This window comes from Phalacrocorax aristotelis, chromosome 1, assembly GCF_949628215.1.
Source record: "Phalacrocorax aristotelis chromosome 1, bGulAri2.1, whole genome shotgun sequence".
Classification (NCBI taxonomy): Eukaryota; Metazoa; Chordata; class Aves; order Suliformes; family Phalacrocoracidae; genus Phalacrocorax; species Phalacrocorax aristotelis.
In genome coordinates, this window is record NC_134276.1 from 98,682,080 (window position 1) to 98,702,207 (window position 20,128).

At 44.2% G+C, this 20,128-nt stretch overlaps 1 protein-coding gene across 1 annotated transcript in view; it reads right to left on the bottom strand.

Moving 5' to 3' along the window:
• Positions 1-20,128, bottom strand: part of UMODL1 (uromodulin like 1) — an 84,132-nt gene that overhangs the window by 14,360 nt on the left and 49,644 nt on the right. Inside the window, exons 15-20 of the mRNA XM_075099312.1 lie at positions 18,252-18,364; positions 11,379-11,592; positions 9,751-9,888; positions 7,668-8,125; positions 6,862-7,004; positions 5,469-5,705 (exon numbers count right to left, since the gene is read on the bottom strand). Coding sequence (XP_074955413.1) covers positions 5,469-5,705; positions 6,862-7,004; positions 7,668-8,125; positions 9,751-9,888; positions 11,379-11,592; positions 18,252-18,364 — 1,303 coding nt within the window. The remainder of the gene's footprint in view (positions 1-5,468; positions 5,706-6,861; positions 7,005-7,667; positions 8,126-9,750; positions 9,889-11,378; positions 11,593-18,251; positions 18,365-20,128) is intronic.

The following is a 20,128-nucleotide window of genomic DNA, read 5'->3' on the forward strand; positions in this document are numbered from 1 at the left end:
AACCTGAACAACAAGCAGTTATCCAAAGATTCGGATGAAGTCAAGTACACATAACCCATGTGGTGGAAGTTCGTATGGAGTGCACCATCATCACATGCCAACTCATTGGCAGTAATGTCCTGGAAAAATGGAGAGGAACAGATGGTGGTTGAATTGGCTGGCCAGCTCCCACAATATGGAGAAAGTGTCTCTTCCTCTCTACAGGCCTGTGTCTCAGCTGTGGAAAAACTGTCTGAAAAACTGTCCCAGGAGTTCCAGCAACTCAAAGAGGATATGACCTACTCCCCACCTGTGTCTCAGCCATTAGGAGTAAGCATCCCTCTGCTCAAGACAGAGGATATAGAGGACACACACCACAGGCTACCCTGTGGTTTTACCTGTGTGGCCATGGAGAGGACATGAGAAAGTGGAGTGGAAAACCTACCTTGACCCTAGAGGCATGGGCACCTGAGTTGCAAGTAAAATCAATCACAAAAAGGGGGTTCTTCCAGGAAAATTGCTGCTCCAGTTTCCAGCAAACAGGTCCCCAGAGTAGAAAGTCTGATCTTCTGATCTTGGTGAAGGGACTCCTGACTCATATCTACAAGTGAGTAACAAATACTATGACCAGGACTACAGGGTCCCTGACTCCAGCCAGGTGGAGGAAAGAGATAACTGGGTTTACTGGACTGTTTGGATTCAATGGCCTGGCACATCAGACGCACAGGAGTATAAGACTTTAGTGGACACAGGTGCATAGTGCACCATCAAGCTATACAGGGGCAGAACCCATGTATTTCTGGAGTCACAGGGGGATCCCAAGAGCTAACTGTATTGGAGGCCAACGTGAGTCTAACTGGGAACTAGTGGCAGAAGCACCCCATTGTGACTGGCCCAGAGGCTCTGTGCATCCCTGACATAGACTACCTCAGGAGAGGGTATTTCAAGGACCCAAAAGGGTACAAGTGGGCTTTTGGTATAGCTGCCTTGGAGACAGAGGAAACTAAACAGCTGTCTACCTTGTAAGCTCTTAAAGGACCCTTCTGTTGTGGGGTTGCTGAGGGTCAAAGAACAACAGGTGCCGACCACCACCGCAACAGTGCACCGGCAGCAGCATCGCATCAATCAAGACTCCCTGACTCCCATCCATGAGCTGCTTCATCGACTGGAGAACCAAGAAGTGAACAGTAAGACCCGCTCACCCTTTAACAGTCCCATATGGCCGGTGTGAAAGTCTAATGAGAGTGGAGACTAACAGTAGACTATCGTGGTCTAAATGAAATCATGCCACCGCTGAATGCTGCCATGCCAGATGTGCTAGAACTTCAATATGAACTGGAGTCAAAGGCAGCCAAGTGGTATGCCACCATTGATACTGCTAATGTGTTTTTCTCAATCTCTTTGGCAGCAGAGTGCAGACCATGGTTTGCTTTCTCTTAGAGGGGCGTCCAGTACACCTGGAATTAACTGCCCCAGGGGTGGAAACACAGTCCTACCACTTGCCATGGACTGATCCAGACTGTCCAGAACAGGGTGAGGCTCCAGAACACCTGCAATATAATGATGACATCATCATTGTATGGAGCAACACAACAGAAGAGGCTTTTGAGAAAGGGCAGAAAGTAGTCCAAATCCTGAAACCTGGTTTTGCCATAAAACAAAGTAAGGTCAAGGGACCTGCACAAGAGATCCAGTTCTTAGGAATAAAATGGCAAGATGGTCGTCATCAGATCCCAATGGATGTGATCAACAAAATAGCAGCCATGTCTCCACCAACGAGCAAAAAGGAGACACAAGCTTTCTTAGGGATTGTGGGTTTTGGAGAATGCATATTCCAAATACAGTCTGACTGTAAGCCCTCTCTGCCAAGTGACCTGGAAGAAGAACAATTTCAAATGGGGCCCTGAGCAACGACAAGCCTTTGAACAGATTAAACAGGAGATAGCTCATGCAGTAGCCCTTGGACCAGTCCGGGCAGGACAAGATGTAAAAAATGTGCTCTACACCACAGCCGGGGAGAATGGCCCTACCTGGAGCCTCTGGCAGAAAGCACCAGGGAAGACCCAAGGTTGACCCCTAGGGTTTTGGAGTCAGGAATACAGAGGATCCGAGGCCTACTATACTCCAACTGAAAAAGAGATATTGGCAGCATATGAAGGGGTTTGAGCTGTTTCAGAAGTGGTTGGTACTGAAGCACAGCTGCTCCTGGCACCCCGACTGCCAGTGCTGGGCTGGATGTTCAAAGGGAGGGTCCCCTGTACACATCATGCAACAGATGCTATGTGGAGTAAGTGGCTTTCTCTGATCACACAATGGGCTCAAACAGGAGACCCAAGTCACCCAGGAATCTTGGAAGGGATCATGGGCTGGCCAGAAGGCAAAGATTTCAGAATATCACCAGAGGAGGAGGCCTCACTGTATAATAAGCGACCAGAAAATGAGAAGCAACATGCCCTGTTCACTGATGGATCCTGACGTCTTGTGGGAAAGCATCTGAGGTGGAAGGCTGCTGTATGGACTCCTATACAGCAAGTCACAGGAACTGCTGAAGGAGAAGGTGAATCAACTCAGTTAGCAGAAGTGAAAGATGACTTTAAATATTGCTGACTGAGAAAAATGGCCTGTACTTTATCTCTATACTGACTCATGGATGATGGCAAATGCCCGGTGGGGGAAGTTACAGCAACGGAAGCAGAACAACTGGCAGCGCAGAGGCAAACCCATCTGGGCGGCCGCATTGTGGCAAGATATTGCTGCCCGGGTAGAGAACCTGGTTGTAAAGGTACGGCATGTGGATGCTCACACACCCAAGAGTCGGGCCACTGAAGAACATCAAAACAACCAGCAGGTAGATCAGGCTGCCAAGATTGAAGTGGCTGAGGTGGATCTGGACTGGCAACATAAGGGTGAACTATTTCTAGCTCGGTGGGCCCATGACACCTCAGGCCATCAAGGGAGAGATGCAACATATAAATGGGCTTGTGATCAAGGGGTGGACTTGACCTTGGACACTATTGCACAGGTTATCCATGTATGTGAAATGTGCGCTGCAATCAAGCAGGCGAAGCGGGCAAAGCCTCTGTGGTATGGGGGACAATGGCTGAAATATAAATATGGGGAGGCCTGGCAGATTGACTATTTCACACTCCCACAAACCCACCAAGGCAAGCGCAATGTTCTCCCTGGTGGAAGCAACCACCAGATGTCTGGAAACATATGCCGTGCCCCATGCCACTGCCCAGAACACTATGCTGCATCTTGAAAAGTAAGTCTGATGGTGACATGGCACCCCAGAAAGAACTGAGACAGACAACAGGACTCATTTATGAAACAACTTCATGGACACCTGGGCCAAAAACCTCGGGGAAAATCAAACAATACAATGGACTGTTAAAGACCACATTAAGAGCAATAGGTGCTGGGATGTTCAAACATTAGGATACACATCTAACAAAAGCCACCTTGCTAGTCAACTCTAGTGGCTCTGCCAATCAAGCTGGCCCTACCCAGTGCAAACTTTTACGTACTGTAGAGGGTGATAAAGCCCCTGTAATGGACATGAAAAATATGCTGGGGAAGACAGTCTGGGTTATTCCTGCCTCAGGCAAAGACAAACCCATTCGTGGGATTGCTTTTGCTCAAGGACTGGATGCACTTGGTGGGTGATGCAGGAGGATGGGGAAGTCTGATGTGTTCCTCAAGAGGATTTGATTTTGGGTGAGAATAGCCAATGAACTGAATTGTATGATGTTATTTGCTATATAATAATGTATATAATTTCTGTATATATAATGTATATAATATCTCTTCTATGGTAGCTGTATGCCAAATCAATGGTATTACAGTAAGAATCACCTACATAATGAAGAATGAACTTTAATGAAACCAAGAAAAATGCAGCGATGATACAACTGGACAAGACCAGCAATAATGGAACCAAAACTGGTTTCAGCATGCAACAATCCAACACCACACACCACCTCTTCTGCACTGAAGGACTGTTATGACAGATGGAGTCCAAAGTCATGGACTAAATTAACTCAATGAACATTTTATAGGGAAGGCCCATAGACCAAGGGAATGGTACATGTGTGTACATATCAAAAGACAGGAAAAGTGGTGGTGATTAATTGGAAAGTATTGGAAAGTATGGGACCTAGGCATGATGTAGATCATATAGAATAAGGGGTAGATATTGTCCTGGTTTCAGCTGGGATGGAGTTAATTTTCTTCCTAGCAGCTGGCATAGTGCTGTGCTTTGGATTTAGGATGAGAATAATGTTGATAACACACTGATGGTTTAGTTGTTGCTGAGCGGTGCTTACACTAATCAAGGACTTCTCAGCTCCCCATGCTCTGCCAGGGGCACAAGAAGCTGGGAGGGGGCACAGCCAGGACAGCTGACCCCAACTGGTATATTCCATACCGTATGACGTCGTGCTCAGTATATAAACTGGGGGCAGGTTGGCCAGGGGGCAGCAGCTGCTGCCTGGGGACTTGCTGGGCATCGGTCAATGGGTGGTGAGCAATTGCATTGTGCATCACTTATTTTGTATATTCTGTTATTGTTATTATCCTTTCCTTTTCTGTCCTATTAAACTGTCTTTATCTCAGCCCATGAATTATCCTTTTTTTTTTTCTTTTTTTTTTTTTTCAATTCTCTCCCCCCATCGCACTGTGGGGTGCAGGGGGAGTTAGCAAATGACTGTGTGGTGTTTAGCACCTTTAGAAAGCTGCAGCCAGATCTGCCATGAAGGAACTCTCCAGCAGTGCAGGGGTGATAAGGGACTATTTGGTGCTTTATTCTCACAGTGTCCAAATAGAATAGAAGATTTGAGAAGTGGTTGGAGAGTTGGCAAAGAAGGAAAAGAGGGACAGAAAGAAGGATTAAAATTTGGCTTCACCAAACAGAAAGTGAAAGAACATTATATTAAAAGGAATAGCTTTTCTTACGGAGCAAAATGACTAACCTGCATTTTAAGGTGGCAGATGAGCCCAGGGAATATGACACTGGGGTGAGATCAGGGATCCAGACAGGAACAAACCTCCCCTCTCACTAGAGGCTGCATTAATATTGTGAGTGAGTCACATCACATAGGAATCAACTAACCTACACCTTCTCTAATGAGTCACATAAGCTCTTTGTAATATCTGAACCAGAGACAAATAGATAAAGCACATGCTTTTCAATGTTCTTTCACTACTGACTGACAAACCCACATATTTCTTCAGGTCAAAAGTACTATTCCTTTACAAAACTATGGGGAAGACAACCAAACTCAAACAACTACCATATCACCCTTAGAAAACATTTCTTGTCATACCTACCTTCCTTGTTCAAAGGTGTGACCAGTCAGAATGGTAAGGAACAGTGTATATGAATAATGAGAATACATATAAAAGGCATTTAAAATATAACACATTAGTAGCCAGTGCCATGGGAAGGTCTAAGGTGTGGCACATGCTATATTTAACTCTCATTGCTGTACCTGTTGCTGATAAAAGTAAATGAGAAGGGATCCAATGAATTATTAGTTGGAGTCGCCCAGCAGTCAGTGAGGACCACCTTGAACTTGCTGTCTGCTCTCTGGATCCCCACTTCAATCAGTACATCATCACTGGCAGAGACACTGAAATTTTTTGGTATTCGGGAGTTTCCAATAAACAACTGCATTTCTGTTCTGAAGTGTCCAGATCCATGCAAATCCTCAAAGATGGTGTAAAGTCTGAAACAACAATCAACCTCCTTTAAAGACCACAAATTTGACTGTGTGTTCTATAAATCAGTGCCTATATCTCCACCTCTTGCACATTAGTGCAAGTGAAGAGTTATCTGCAGTCCAGGATGTTAGGTCACTGGTCCAGAGGAAAGGGTGAAAATGCGTCAAGTTTTCAGTTGGGAAGGTAGGGAGCATGGAAACGCAAGTGAGAAAATCCAAAGGGTGGAATGTCTTGAAAATACCAATAGAGCAGAGGAGATATCTGAGTGGACCTGAAGGGAAACAAGACTCTGAACTGTGTTAAAGTTCAAAATAAGGAGAGTAAAACCTTAGTGAAGAAGTGAAGAACAAAAAAAAATTAAAGAGAAGGGACAAATCTGAACAGTAAATGAGGGACATGAGAAAGTCATAGACCTCAGAGAGAAGGGGACTGACAAAGACTTTGCAGGGGGATAGAAAGGAAAATACAATGTCTGGAGGGTTAGGAGCCAGAAAGTAGATTTGGTGATGATAGCATGGTACTAGGCAAGAGAGAGGAGATGCGCTTGTACAAAGCAAGAACATTCACCATCAGAGCAAAGTTTGTGCTGCCACGTTTTCTGTGAGTGTGGGTTTGATTTTCTGTGAACAGTGGACTAGACTCCATCTGACTTGAAGATGGGGACTTTGATAAAAAAGAATTTGCATTACATATCTTTTTTTTCCAAGTTGATCAAACAAAGATTTGTGGGGATGAAAAACTGCCATCCTCAGCACCAACACAGCAGTCTGCATGCCTACATCAGTTGAAAAGATACATCATTGTTATGTTCCAAAAGCAGGAAAACATTGTTATTGCTACACATGATTGCCCAGGAAGGCAAAGAGCAGTCAGGAATTCTGGTTCCTGAACCTGCATCAGTAGCTCCCAAAGGTTTATTTTAATGTATGGTTTAGCCAGGCAATTGTCAATCTTGTTGGCTGTTGGATCTATTGAGACATTAGATGGAGTAGGAGAGAAGCCCACAGCAGGGATCACCTGAGCACAGGACTTGCAGGATGGCAGACTACTTGGTATAGCGAGTACTGTCACTGGATACAGCTAAGCTCCCTGGGGGTTTTTCTAATGCAGCAGCGCTCAGCCACAAAACAGCATTTTAAAGCAGAGAGAGTTGTTACTTACCCCTCTGCAGTGTACCCAGAGGAAGTCAAGAGATCATTTTGAAATACACAATGAATGGGGCCGGCAACTTTTAAACGGTGAATTACTCCCTGAGCATTAATGTCATTCCGAAGGATGGTTTTCACTATGGTATTAGTTATGTTCTGAAACACAGAAAGAAGAAAGCACGACTGGTGAACATCAGTGTATCTAGGGTTATAACAGAGCTCTAGGCTTACAAGCTTCAAGTGCTTAGGAATTCTCCATTCTTCTCGCTGCAAAAATCAAACAGGCTAAACCTCTAGTATCTTATTTGCTGTACACTGAGACAGTGGAAATCCACCAGCCTTGCTCTTCTTCCTCAGTCTGCTCCACAAGAGAATTTCTGTACTTTGGTATGGCCTGAGCATACCGTTTGGTTTGGGATTCAAAGAGATAGCCACCAGTCTCCGTCCCCATTACTGGTAGCATCTCAGGTATTTCTCTAAATACAATAATGAAATTGCTTTTAAGAAAAGAGAAGCTGCAGAAGGAACCCAGAGAGACTTGGGAAGTGACTCTCAGTTTGGAGAAGCCCTTGATTTTTGCTGCCTGACTCCAAAGATTCCCCTTCTCTTTCCTGCTTGTCCTCCTCCCTGAACAGGGAGGTAACTTTCCACTCACAGGAAGAGGTTTTCTTTCTCCCAAGAAGTTTCTTTGTCCAACATTTCAGCATTAGATTGTACTCTTAGCTAAGGATCCACCATTGCCCCCCTCCTCACCCCATCCCCAAGAACAATTGAAAGTGTTCCAGGGCTTCCTCACATTCATCGATTCAAGGGACTTACAGTCTCAACTTCAGTGCCACAGTTGCTCCAGCCTGCCTGCAGCACAACGTGGGTGCCATTGCTGATGCTCACGTTGCAGTGAGGCTCCCCCATGTAGAGGGAGGTTTCTGGGATAGACTCCTGCCATAAAAATCTCTTCTCGACAGCAAGGATGATCTTCTCGTTTTCACAGAACACTCTCACAGCATCTTGAATGGAAACCTTCTGGGCAGGTTTAACAAGGGAGACAGGAGATGCTTGAGGATAAATGTCAGGAGTTGACACAGGATCCGTGGTGAGAGGAGGCAGCACCACGTTGGAGAATGTGGTGTCCTCCAGAGCTTTGTGCTCAGCGGTAGAGAAGTCCAGTGAAGCCGGGGAGGACACATGAGTTGAAGTTTGCAAAGATGCTGCAGGTAAAACTGTGTTGTGTACAGGTTTCTTATCTATCAGCGTTGCCTCTTGGCTGATAGGGAATGCTGAAGAGTGCCAAAAATAAAGGTACTATTGTAATTTACAGATTCAAATTGATTTTATAAGGTAAGAGCAAACCCTTAGGAGGAAACTCACAGCTACTGGCAGGAAACTAGCTGCTTTTGTTTTGTTTTGATTTGTTTTAACCTGCTGTACTTCCTGCAAAAGCTGTGGCTTTTTTTTTAAGAAAGTGCAAGAGAGACATAAAGTGCCTGTGAGTAAAGCTGAAGTCCTTTATTTCCTGAGAGCTGCAATAATTAGTGTGCTCATGTAAAACATATATACAGCTTTTGGAAGATCAGTGCTTGCAAGAGAACCCCAGCTGTAAATTGCTCAGCTGGATGCGGGGTGTTAACAGGAGCAGAGTTTGTTAAAAAACCTGGCCCCATTTGTGACCAGCTGGTACCCAAAAGATATGACCCTGAGCACTTTGGAAAACCCTTTTTGGGGGAAGTGCAGGACAAACCTAATGTAGCAAGCCCACATTGCACATATGCGTCCTCAGAGATAGAGTGGGGAGTTGGAACAAATGTGTTAATAGCCATCTTTAATGGTTTCAGGAAGAAAGCGAGCAGGGGAAAAAGGAAAGCACAGGCTGAACTCAATGTGTATGTCGAACACCTGACATCCAGCAGAGGCTCTGGGGTTACCCCATGGCTCTTTGCTGGCAGAAACAACCTAAGTATTCATCCACCACTGACTTAGAGCGCACCAAGATAATAAACTCCATTTGCAGTGAAACACAGAGGATGTGTCTCATCGCACAAAAATTCTGTTAAAAAATTTTAATGGGTTGTACATACAAATAGCATCTATTTCCCAAGTAGCATATAAAATCTGTACATATATATATACATGAAATACATATATCCTTCTGAAATTCCCCAGCTTTTGGAAATGCCCAAATTAAACAGTTGCTGATTTGAACCTAAGAGGAAGAAAAAGAAAAGTCTGAGATCTTTCAGAGCTATATTTCCTAAAGGCTCATTATTATAATTCTAAATATCTTGGTTAAACAAAACTGAGTAAAGGTTGGTATCAGTCGACAAATCCTTGTGACTTCTGCCAAAGAGTAGCTTATGACTGTGGTTACCAAAACAAATATAAATTAGTGATGAAGCCTAAAAGAATTTAGGAGCTTAAAGACCCATCATATGACAGCTAACAAATGATTTAAGGGAAGAGACAAGCAAGATGAATTAACTCATACAAAAAATGTAGTTTGTAATACCAAGGTTTCACCCCTGCTGCCATACACGGGTCAAACTAGATACCTAGTGCTCTGTTACCTTCTCTATTATCTCTGTTGTTCCCTCTGCTACTGCAAATAACTAGCAATCTTGACAATCCTATCTAATTTTAATGGCAAACATGAGAAAGCAGAACTGTTAAAAGAACCTTACAAAGACAGCATTAAATCTTAATATAGTAAACTCTCATGACAGAGGATTACAGTCAGAAATACTTAAAGTCTGCTGCAAGACTTTTTCCACTAGGATCCAGCTGAAAACAATGAACCAAATTAATCCCTGGTAAAATTTCAAAACCTGTGGCAAGGGTGGCCATGATCCAGTAAAGATCAGATCACTAAGCATTCCACTAGCCATTAGATAATAAAAGACTTTTTTGCCTTCACAGCTTCTTCCAGGCCTTTCTGGGTGCACATCAGCAAATCCTTCATTGCAGCTGCACTGGTAAAACCCAAGTGTGTTATGGCACGATGCATCTGGGGAGCAGTCATCCTCTTTGCTCTTGCACTCATCATAATCTGTTGGGTATATTTAAGCAAAAGGCAAAGGTAGAGCATGTATAAATAAAAATGTAATGGTTCTGAAACTGTAGCACGGTGGACAGACATCATGGTGGGATTACACCTCTTAGGGGTGATACTCTACTGTATGTGTCAGGCAGCCGCTGAGTCTAGGAGAGGTGGGACACCGGAAGCACAGCCTAGAGGGATAATTGCAAGCACTGACAAAACCCTCCAGGAGCTGTGCTACCAAAGATGCTCAGCAGATACTCTCTGAAATGTAGGAACCCTGCTGCAGAGCTCCTATCCTCCTAAACTGATCAACAGCCCAAGGGGAGGCTTCTAACCCCAGGGGCTTCCTCAGCTTCCTCCCTCATTCCACACTCCTGGACAGATGGTTAGTAAATGCCCAGCATGAGTGAAGCAGGAGGTTTGTGTGACCAAAATTTTCATTTTTGAAAGGACAAATATGCTTTACTTCCCTTTCTCTTCCCAAGGCCTAATTGTAACTGTGCAAATAAGGACGTAACACCCTAGGTGGGACTCAGAAAGCAGCACTAACCATCTGCTCTATGGGGACATCTCCCTGAAACAAACCACTTGTTTTAGCACAGGTTTGAGGGGAGCAGGCACTCTACAAAGCACTACCCCAGGACAGTTGTGATCTTACTAATTAATGGGATATGTGACTTTCCAGATTCACACCTGTAGGGTTAACAGGCAAAGAGAACGTACAGGGCAGACTATATACATGCTTCTGAAGTCATTTTGCATGAGATTCTGATTGACAGCTTATAGCAATATTCTTTGGACGAACATATCATGTTAAGGATATAGAATTTGCATTTTTTTCCAGTGATGACACATTGACTTGTGAAACAGAATTCAACATCAGTTAGTCAGGAGACTGTTTCTTGTTAACAACTTAAATTACGTATAAAGGAAAAGAAGTTATACAATCTGCCATTGTGCTGGCCTTGGTAAGGTGTGGACTTTCATGTGAACTCCTGACCCACAGGTGTGTGAGGGAAAACCCATACTCTCAGTGCAGAAGAATGCACGTGTTCATCTATTTGTTTTTTGAGGTTTTTATCACATGCAATATTATCAGTGTGAAGCAGAGGGTAATGTGTTTTGAAATTGTTTTAAACAGAGCTAGTTATATCTGTGTACAGGGACCTGTTTCCACTGGTAGCTTATAAAACCCTCAGTTTGTGACCGCTGTTTCTAAAATCTCTGTATCTTCTTCTCTATAAAATTAATGCTTGCTATAGACAAAAAGACAAGTTGGTTTTGTCCTATTGGATCAGGAGTACCTCCCTTCTTATTTCATCTTCTGATGTTCTCTGAAAAAGCTCAGTGGACGGAAAAGCAGGAGCAATATAAGGAAAAAGAATGGCTTTTCATCCGTCTGTTTTACAGATGTTTCACCTCAAAAAAATACAGATTAATAGGCTTTATCATCTTTCTAGTTCTGAATAGCTATTGGGATATAAGCTGATCCTTACCGTTTATGGAGAGATTGCTCTTGTCAACTGTGAAATAGGAACTGTGTTCAAAGGCATCACGAAAAGCAGTGATGATGTAGTAGATATCCACATCTTCTGCAATCAGTAAATTGAAACTTACCACTGTGCTCCCATTAGTAATACCCGTTATCAACACTTTAATCAGACCAGCATCCGTCTGCTGAAGAACCTCAAGGGGCAGAGATTTATGTACCTGGAATAAAAACAAAATGCATGTGGAGGTGGACAGACAGAAGCAATTACATTTGAGACTTAGTACACTGCCCAGAAGAGAGCATTATGCTTTACAGTTGTGCTTCATAATCTGGAGGGAAGCAGCAGAAAACTGACCTTTTGCTTCATAACATTTCCACTCTGCAGCAGCTGAAGGATATGGTATATATTTAACCATGAATATTAAAAAAGCTGAGCAATTAAGATACCTTGTCTGTCATTTGGCACAGGTAACAGGTAACAGCAAGGGAGACTGCAGGGAAGCTCCCATATTCTGCCTCTCAAAATGCCTCCAGGGAGAGGGGACAACCCAATATGAGGAGGAGCTGCCAATGGAAGTGGAGAGGCCTCCTGACACTCCATGCTGCATATATATCTTGGAGGGCTCCCTTAGCTCAGGTATGTTATGGCTTAGAGCAGACTACCCTCAAGCTTTGCTTCACAGGTGATTTCTCATTGGAGCCAAGAAAATAAGCAAAATTCTCCTGCTTATCTTTGAGTATAAACTTCCCTCCTTTTAAATACCCAGACCAGGGTAAAAAACCAGAAAGGCATTTCATGCCATAAGCACTGCCACAAAACTCAACCTCCCATCAAGTCAGTCCTCTATTTGATTTCAGAAATATTTCACTAAAGTCTTCCCCGAGGAATATCACATTATTTCTGCAAATTAGGACTGTCATTGGGGCACAGAGTCCCTACTCATGGTCCTCCCCGAGAGTCCAAGAGCAGGGCTAGGAGATGACTGCATTATTTTGAACAGGAACTGTCACCTTCAAAGTATTGCAGCACCAAATCACAGCTGAACTTAGAGCAGCCTAGAGAAATCAATAAAATAAACATTCACAGCCTGTACACAGTGACCTTGGAATTCAGTAGCGGACTAAGAAAGAGAATGGCACCTTTTTCAAAGCACACTGAGCTTTATTCACAATAGCCCCCAAAGCAGCCTCCTTTACGACAGTGAATAGCAGGATGGTCTGCTTTCTGTGAGACGGGAAAAAACAATGCTGTGTGAAGCTTTGCATCAGCTGGGCTGCTCAGCCTCTCCGCCATCCACCTCAGGCGGAAATACCAACCCCTCTCAAAGAGATAAACAGACCGGAGCTGCATGTTCGACCTCTTCCCTTTCCACCCTCCAAGGATGGGTGGTACCTCTGGAGGGCAGCTGCCCATGGGAACATCTCCTTCTCCTCCCACAGGAGGGCAATCCATGGGGTAGGGCACCCAGGCATATACAGGAGCCTGGGGCAGGGGGCGTACAACGTACAACAGCTTTTGCATTTCCAGCACCGTTCCCCTTCATCTCCAGGCCATGCACCCGTCACAGGAAGAGCAGGCACAGGTCAGATGGCATCATCTCATGGGACCAACCCCAGATAAGACATAAGGCTAATACTAATTCAACTTTAAAGAACATGTTAAGAAAACATTATCCACAGAAATACAGACCTATTTCTGAGAAACTCACCACAAAGAGAAACTGGTAAACATCCACAAGGGCTCCCCTTAGTCCTTTTCCTCTAATCACCCACACAAAGGGGCCCAATAAGATTGCACTGGACTCCCTGCCTACCTGCACATCCCAAGGGAAAGCAGGGTGCACACATACATACAGAGATTTGCATGCCAGGTCTTGTCCCAGCATCTAACCACAATGCAGGCAGAGCACATATCCAAAGACTAGATGCCAGGGTAAGCACAGGCTGGGCGATACCATCCATTAATGTCCTGAATTTTCCCATTATAATTGTATATTTTCTCCTCTCCCTTTCTCCAGGAGACGCTCACAGATCCTCTGTGTTTCTTAGTATACTTCACGTGTGTCTGGGAAGTGTTTTTAAATTCTTCCACGCAAAAAGTGGAGCAACAGAAAGCGTGGGACATAACTTTCAAGGCTGCATCGGGCAGGTGGTACAGGTTGTTCTCAGCTATTGGTATTAAAATTGCATTTAGAAACTGTCAGCAGGAGACCATCCATGGTAAGAAAGCAGCTCCCAACAGCACATGAAGGGCAAATCCCATGCCATCACTGTCAACCCTCCTGAACCCGGGATACACACAGCTTCCTTCTAGGTAGCAGCCACTAGCTTCAATGCAGGACACAAGATGGAAACAGCCACAGAAACACCGACGATTTAGTGATTTCTCAGAGTACTTGCTCTTTGCCTTCACCCTCCTGTGGCTGTCAGGCTCCCATGATATGCCAGCAGAGAGGAAGGCACAGAGCAGCAGAGCAACCGCACCATAAGGGCCAGACAAGCAGCATTTGGCGCAGGTGAGAGCTCACACACCGCTGCCCTGCGCAGGAGAGTCGCACCTCTTTCCCAGCACCTTGCTCTGCTTTAGGCCCTCTCTTTAGGGTACATCGCTCACTTCCTTCCCTAGCTCAACTTTCCAGAGGATTAAGGGGGCAGGCAGGGGCTATGTTGCTGCCACCTCCAACCCTTTCTTCCTTTACGCACCTCCTGCAGGAAATATCTGGAGCAGCAGGGCTGGAATTCAGCCATGAGTTTAAGGCAGAGCTTATGTCTGTGGTGTAATGCTCAGGGGTGCAGGCAGTGACTGCTACCAGGGAGAGCCCAGGGAAGGGGCAAGGCAAGGGTCAGCGGTGGGAGCCGATGGGAGAAACACCCTCACTTCTGCTGCACCCACGAACAGAACTCATGCATTTTGTGCTGGATTCTCCCAGGTGACCACAGCTCTTGCACATTTACATGCCAAGCATGACTTACCTGCCTGCTGTGTGTTATCCAGGCCCTCCTTACTTGCCCACTATGTATCATCCAGCCCTGCAGATGGCCCCAGATTTTGCAGGCATGCAGCAGCCCTCTTCTGAGTCACCAGAGCTGATGTGTGTTGCATGTGCTTGGTGGCAAGGTAACATTGCACAGAACAAACCCCCTGCAAGCGCCTCGAGAGGGCTCCCACGCATCTGGAAGTCCCACACAGCAAACCTTGCAATGCTCCACAAGGCATGCAGGCAGAGCCAGGAGGATGGAAAGAGCTAACTTCCCTATGGAAGCCTGGGCAGACTGTAGGCTGTCCTTGCCAGACCCAGAATCTCATGTTTGACCAAGTCAGGGGGCTTTTGGGCCCCTTCTCCTCTCTCTTTCTGCTGTTTCACAAGGATGTACTGAAAAGTTGGCAGTCAGTCCTTTCAGTTAATCTTTCGGTTCGTTTCAGTCAGTCAGTTCATCTTTCACAGTTTTTCTCTGAACTTCTGGACATTAAATACACACGCCTGTGACATCCTCTTAGCCCATCCCTGATTTCACCAGTATTCCTTTCTCACCTCTCTCTTGAAGATTTTATTTTATCGGTGCTTCTTTTTACCTAAGGCTTGGGAAATTTTTGCCTGATATTTTTGTTTGTTTGTTTTGTTTCTGCCCTTATTCATATTTTTCCTCTCAAAGCAGGACACAGACTTTGAAAAGTGCCGGGGGGGCATTCCCTGTATATCTATTTAGCCACTAGGTGACACTACAAAACCCTTTATCCGGAAGGCTACATGATTTCACAACAGTCCCACACCCTAGGTTATCAAAATAATGGTTGATGAATTGGGGCTAGAAAAAAGGAAAAGAAAGAGTGAACTTTTTAGAAGGAATACATAATACCCCTGAGCATGAGGTTGTCTTACTAGACAAATAAATTATCTTGGGATCCATCATTGTATCTACAATTTCTGTAGCACACGAAGGAAACACTAGCAATGCCAGACCAGAAGAAATTGGTGTGGAAGAAGAAGAACCACAAGAAAGGGAGGGAACATAAGCAAATTAACACCAGCATTGAGGGAAGGGAATGTCCCTTGCTCAGGCAAGGAAAAAAGGAAGCAGATAAAGTCCAAGTTCAGGGCCAGATGGAAGCCACGCTAAAACTGACTTAACAGGAGGGGAAAGGCCAATAGGTTTTTGGGGCAAAAGGGAAGTGGCAGGCTCAAGCAGCCAAGCTCACCCCATGGGTGGCTGTGGCACGTTTGCTGGGTTTTCTGGGACCACCGATCCATAGGGCCCAGTCAAAATGCCAGCAGCTGTTGGCGCTATCATAGGTACCCGCACAGGAGCCTGCGTGGCCAGCAGAGCAGGGAAGGTACTAGCAGTCTGGAAACTGGAAATAAGTAAGTAAAGGGAACATTAATTTGAACAGAACCCTGCACGAAGCCTGTTTTTTTACTCAGAAAAAAAAACCCTCCCCACTGTCGGTGCTTTGGCTGCACCTTCAGAGAGAAGGTGCTAGAGCACACACCTGCCCAGCCACCATCACCAGCAGCTTTAAGGTTGTCCCAAATTGAGGACAAACTCAAATTAACAAAAAGGGTGAAATTACACTGGAATAATGAAACACTCTTAATCCCTGTATCAACACTCATTCCACATTCAGATAGCTTCAACTGCAATCATTTTAAGCGCGTTAAGCTACATCAAACAAAAGCTATGTCACTTCCAAATGAGGGGGTCACCTTGATAAGGCAATATCATTTATTAGTTTCACACTTTTTGTCAATCAGTTAAGTTTAAGACACGCAAATTCAAAACAACCTTTTCCACTCAGGAATTTAATGCACCACAGTGAATGCATTTTCTATTCAATCCTTTTGTTTTCCTGATTCATTTCCTTGAGGACAAGCCCTAGGTGCCATGATATTCTTATTGGCTGTTGCAAAAGACAGGCTGAGCAAAACCCAAGAAGACTAAAATACTCTCTCACCCTTAGTTATGTTGTTTTTCAGTTGCATTGCAAGGAGGATGATGAAACTAGCCTGGACAATGACAGTGCAAGTTGTCACGTCAAGTTTTTACCTCCTTCTCAGCTACACATCATTTAAAGGACAGTATTTCCATTTGCTGTGCTGCCAATTTAACCACATGGCACTTAAGTGCTGGGGCAGCTCTACACTAAAGGATATTATTCACATCAGGAGTTGTGAATAAATTGTAGATGGTGACTCCAAAGAGGTTTAAAAAAAAATCTCTGGCAAAGTTTATTTAACTGGAACTTGATAGTGCTTTTAAAACCCACAAAACTTTTCTCACTTTAAAGGATCAATTTCTGGACTTTATAACCTGAAAAGAAAACATGCAGATCTTTTTGTTTTCCTAAACTTCCTTTTCTTTGGCATCTAGAAATGCAACATTTGTAATAAAGCACTTATTTTGCCATGTACAGCAGCTACTGTACAGTATATAGAATAGTGTACAGCAGATACTATAGCCTATATACAATGGCTCAGAGGGAGCTCAATGCTAACACATCTCACTGGCTGATCCACAAAACCAGTACACTGGAAAAAAGAGACAATTCCTTATAATCACAAGTGATCATTTTCTGCCTGAAACTCTGAGAAATGGGTAAAACTGACACAAAAACTTACTTTTGTTCCTTTATGTAATCATTTTACAAATTTTCCAAATATATTTGTCTTGATGATTTTCTGGATTAAGGTATTTGACTGGATAGTCCATGAGGAAAATATATTCATTGTAGTCCATTTTAAAACTATGCTATTCCAAAATAGCCTCAGGCAGAGCGTGATGCTGAATGAGAGTGAGGTCAGTGGAGAATTGTTCCCTTTTCACTTTGCTAATCACGTCGCTCCCATTTTGTGACTGTTTTTCTGATGTGACAGCTTGGGGTTGAAACAACTCTGAGAAAGCTGTGCTCCACTAACACATCCAGAAAGGTGCAAACCAGCAATGACCAGTGGGACACTGATTTGATATCCAAGAAAACATCATGCACAGCTAAACAGATCACACTTTTCCCTCTATGCTGGCCTGACCCCTGCCCGAATGCACGCTGTTGTCAGTGCACCCGCTGCCGGCAGCTGTATTTCAGTGACAGGCCGTAACTCTGTACACAGTGAGAGTTTGGGGAGGCTTCTGCAGGATTTGAAAATTCATATGATTGTCAGAGATGGATTTATCATCGTGGTTATCAAGGCCTCTAAAAACACAGACAGTTAAGGGGAGATAGGGAAGGTGATAAAGCAGCCCAGCATAACCAGTGGTTTTCCAAGCACAGGTGTGTTTGAGTAAACACCAGCAGGAACAAACTTCTGATAAATTCACTAAGAAATTAGGAGATTCATACTGTCAAAGGCAATGCCTGACAAGTGTGACAGCATTAAAGGTGCAGCTGATACCACAGTGTGCTTTGATATCCTACGCTCTAATTAGAAGTGAGGGCAGAGGTGACTTACCAAGAAACCACTCCATTTCCAGATACAGAGCTACAAAAACAAGGACAATTATAAGAAATGCCAGCCTTAGGGTACTACGGCAAAGGGTAATAACAATCATACAACTCATTAATACACCGCTGCGCAAGGCAAGGATATCAGAGCACTTTGCAAATATCCATTAACTTTTCACCACATCCCTGGAGGAAACCAATAAGCCAGTATAACCGGGTATGAGAAGCAGAGGAAACGGAGGCACCAGAGAATCCCCAAATCCTGGTCTCACTCTAAAACAAGGCTGCACACTCATCCTGCAGTCTCAGACAGTCAGAGGGACTCCGACCTTACAGGTGTGTCGAGGGACACACGTGTGGCATACAGCCTGCATGGGAAAAAGATCACACGCATGGTTTCATAGAGACTGGTAACAGGTCACGTCCTTCTTAGTCACTTACTTCATCAACAAAATGCTGTGCAAAGGTTTGGTATTCCTCACTGCTTGTGTTGCTAAAGCCCGAAGAGTATTTCACATTTGTTATCTGTACTGTGCCACTAAGTTTCTGGACAGCTGCAAAGTAAGAAAACAACAATTTAAATACATATTCCATGGACTGTAGTCCATGGACAAGTATGTGACAGCCTGGCCACATGGGGTATTTGTCAACTCATAACAGCAGAAGGCCAGCCCTCTGGAATGTAGCCAAAAACCCAAATGCATAAACATAAGCATCCAGCACCTTGGTCTGCCCACTCTGGCCCCTGGATGCCTCCCAAGGAGGGCACAGACCTCCTGTAGGTCTTATACCTGCCAGCTCTGTCTTGGATGCTCTGGGGCACCTGAAGTGTTGCTCTATCGCTATGTTCAGGCACCTGAATTGCTCTCCTAGATGCAGCTAGCTGTCCCAGCTCCCTCTACACACAACAGGATGACACCAGTCCCTCCAGAAGGCAAATATTTTTAGCATTGTTACTGCAGACACTGAAGGTGATCACAAGCAGGAGAGAAAGGGCTTCTCAAGACATGATTCATGCCCCTAGCATCCTTTCAGTAGCTAGCCAGGCAAGCTGACTGCCATCACCCAATACCGTGACCATTGCCAGCCAATTGTCTTCAAACTCCCTTCCAGCTGCTAACAGATCATCACTCCTAGCATACCAAGCTCTAATGTTTCAATGTTTTATATGAATATAGGATAGTCTTCACCAAAGACTTCAAGAACTCTTATTATCTGACTAAGCATTCCATTTAAAATTGTTTCTGAATCAAGTTACCTGTCTTTACTTTCTGGTGTACCAGCTTGCTTTCCTCCCTACACACATCTGTCCTGATTTCAACAGTATATAAGGCACCAGGTTCCAGCTCTGAGACTGTCAAAGGCCTAAACTGAGTTTTAGTCTCCTATATTAGCTGCTTTTTCTGAAGCAGCAAGAACTGAAAAGCAGGGCTCTGCATAAACTCTGTGGACCATGTTACATCAGAGTTGGTTCTAGCTACATTGGGTACAATAATCCTTTGAGCTGGGACAGGTGCTAGAAGGAAAGAAATAGTCATCAAGTAAAGCTTTTCATGGGAGAGGAGAACGTCCTGCCTGCTTAAAGCAAGCCACTGAAGCAGACTTCTTTTATCCCAGCATATCTGTGATCTCAAAGGAACCCTCACCACCACCGCCAGATCAAAGGAATTGGGCTTGCTTTTTGCTGTGGCTTCTCCTGTCATGTGAATATTTAGGAGATAAACCACCTTCAGTTATCTGATGGTGAGAGTGGAAAATGTTCTGAACAATTTTCAAGAACAAAAAAACCCAAAACCCAGTATTCTGAAGACATGACAGACTATGAAGAGTTGGCTGAGGTTGACCCTCCAGGTCAGAGATGTAGTCACAAGGAGAAGCTATATATTAAACTTCACCAAACATGGATTTTTGCCCTCTGAATTTCCTGCCCTACCACTATGGTAGCTCTTCCTCTTGTTCCCCAGCCATAATCCCTTCACAGCCTTCTTTCCCAGCAAAAGCACTTGGCTGAATATTTGATTCATCAGGAAAAGAAAACAAACATTTAAAATCTGAACTCGTTTGTGAGGAATTCTTCAATTTGTTTTCCAGCTGGAAGAAAATGACCTTTGGTTTTTTGTCAGTTAAAATTAGCTATTTTGATATTTTTTAAAAAAATAACATTTATTTGTTGTTTTCATTAAAAAAAAAACCACACATTTTTCTTCTCTTTCTTACATTGAAAGGGGGTGGGGGAACACAAAGCAAAGCGGTAAATTGAACTTTTCAATTCAGGTCAACATGTTGTTTGGTCCAAAATTATTTGTTTCCTCCATTTG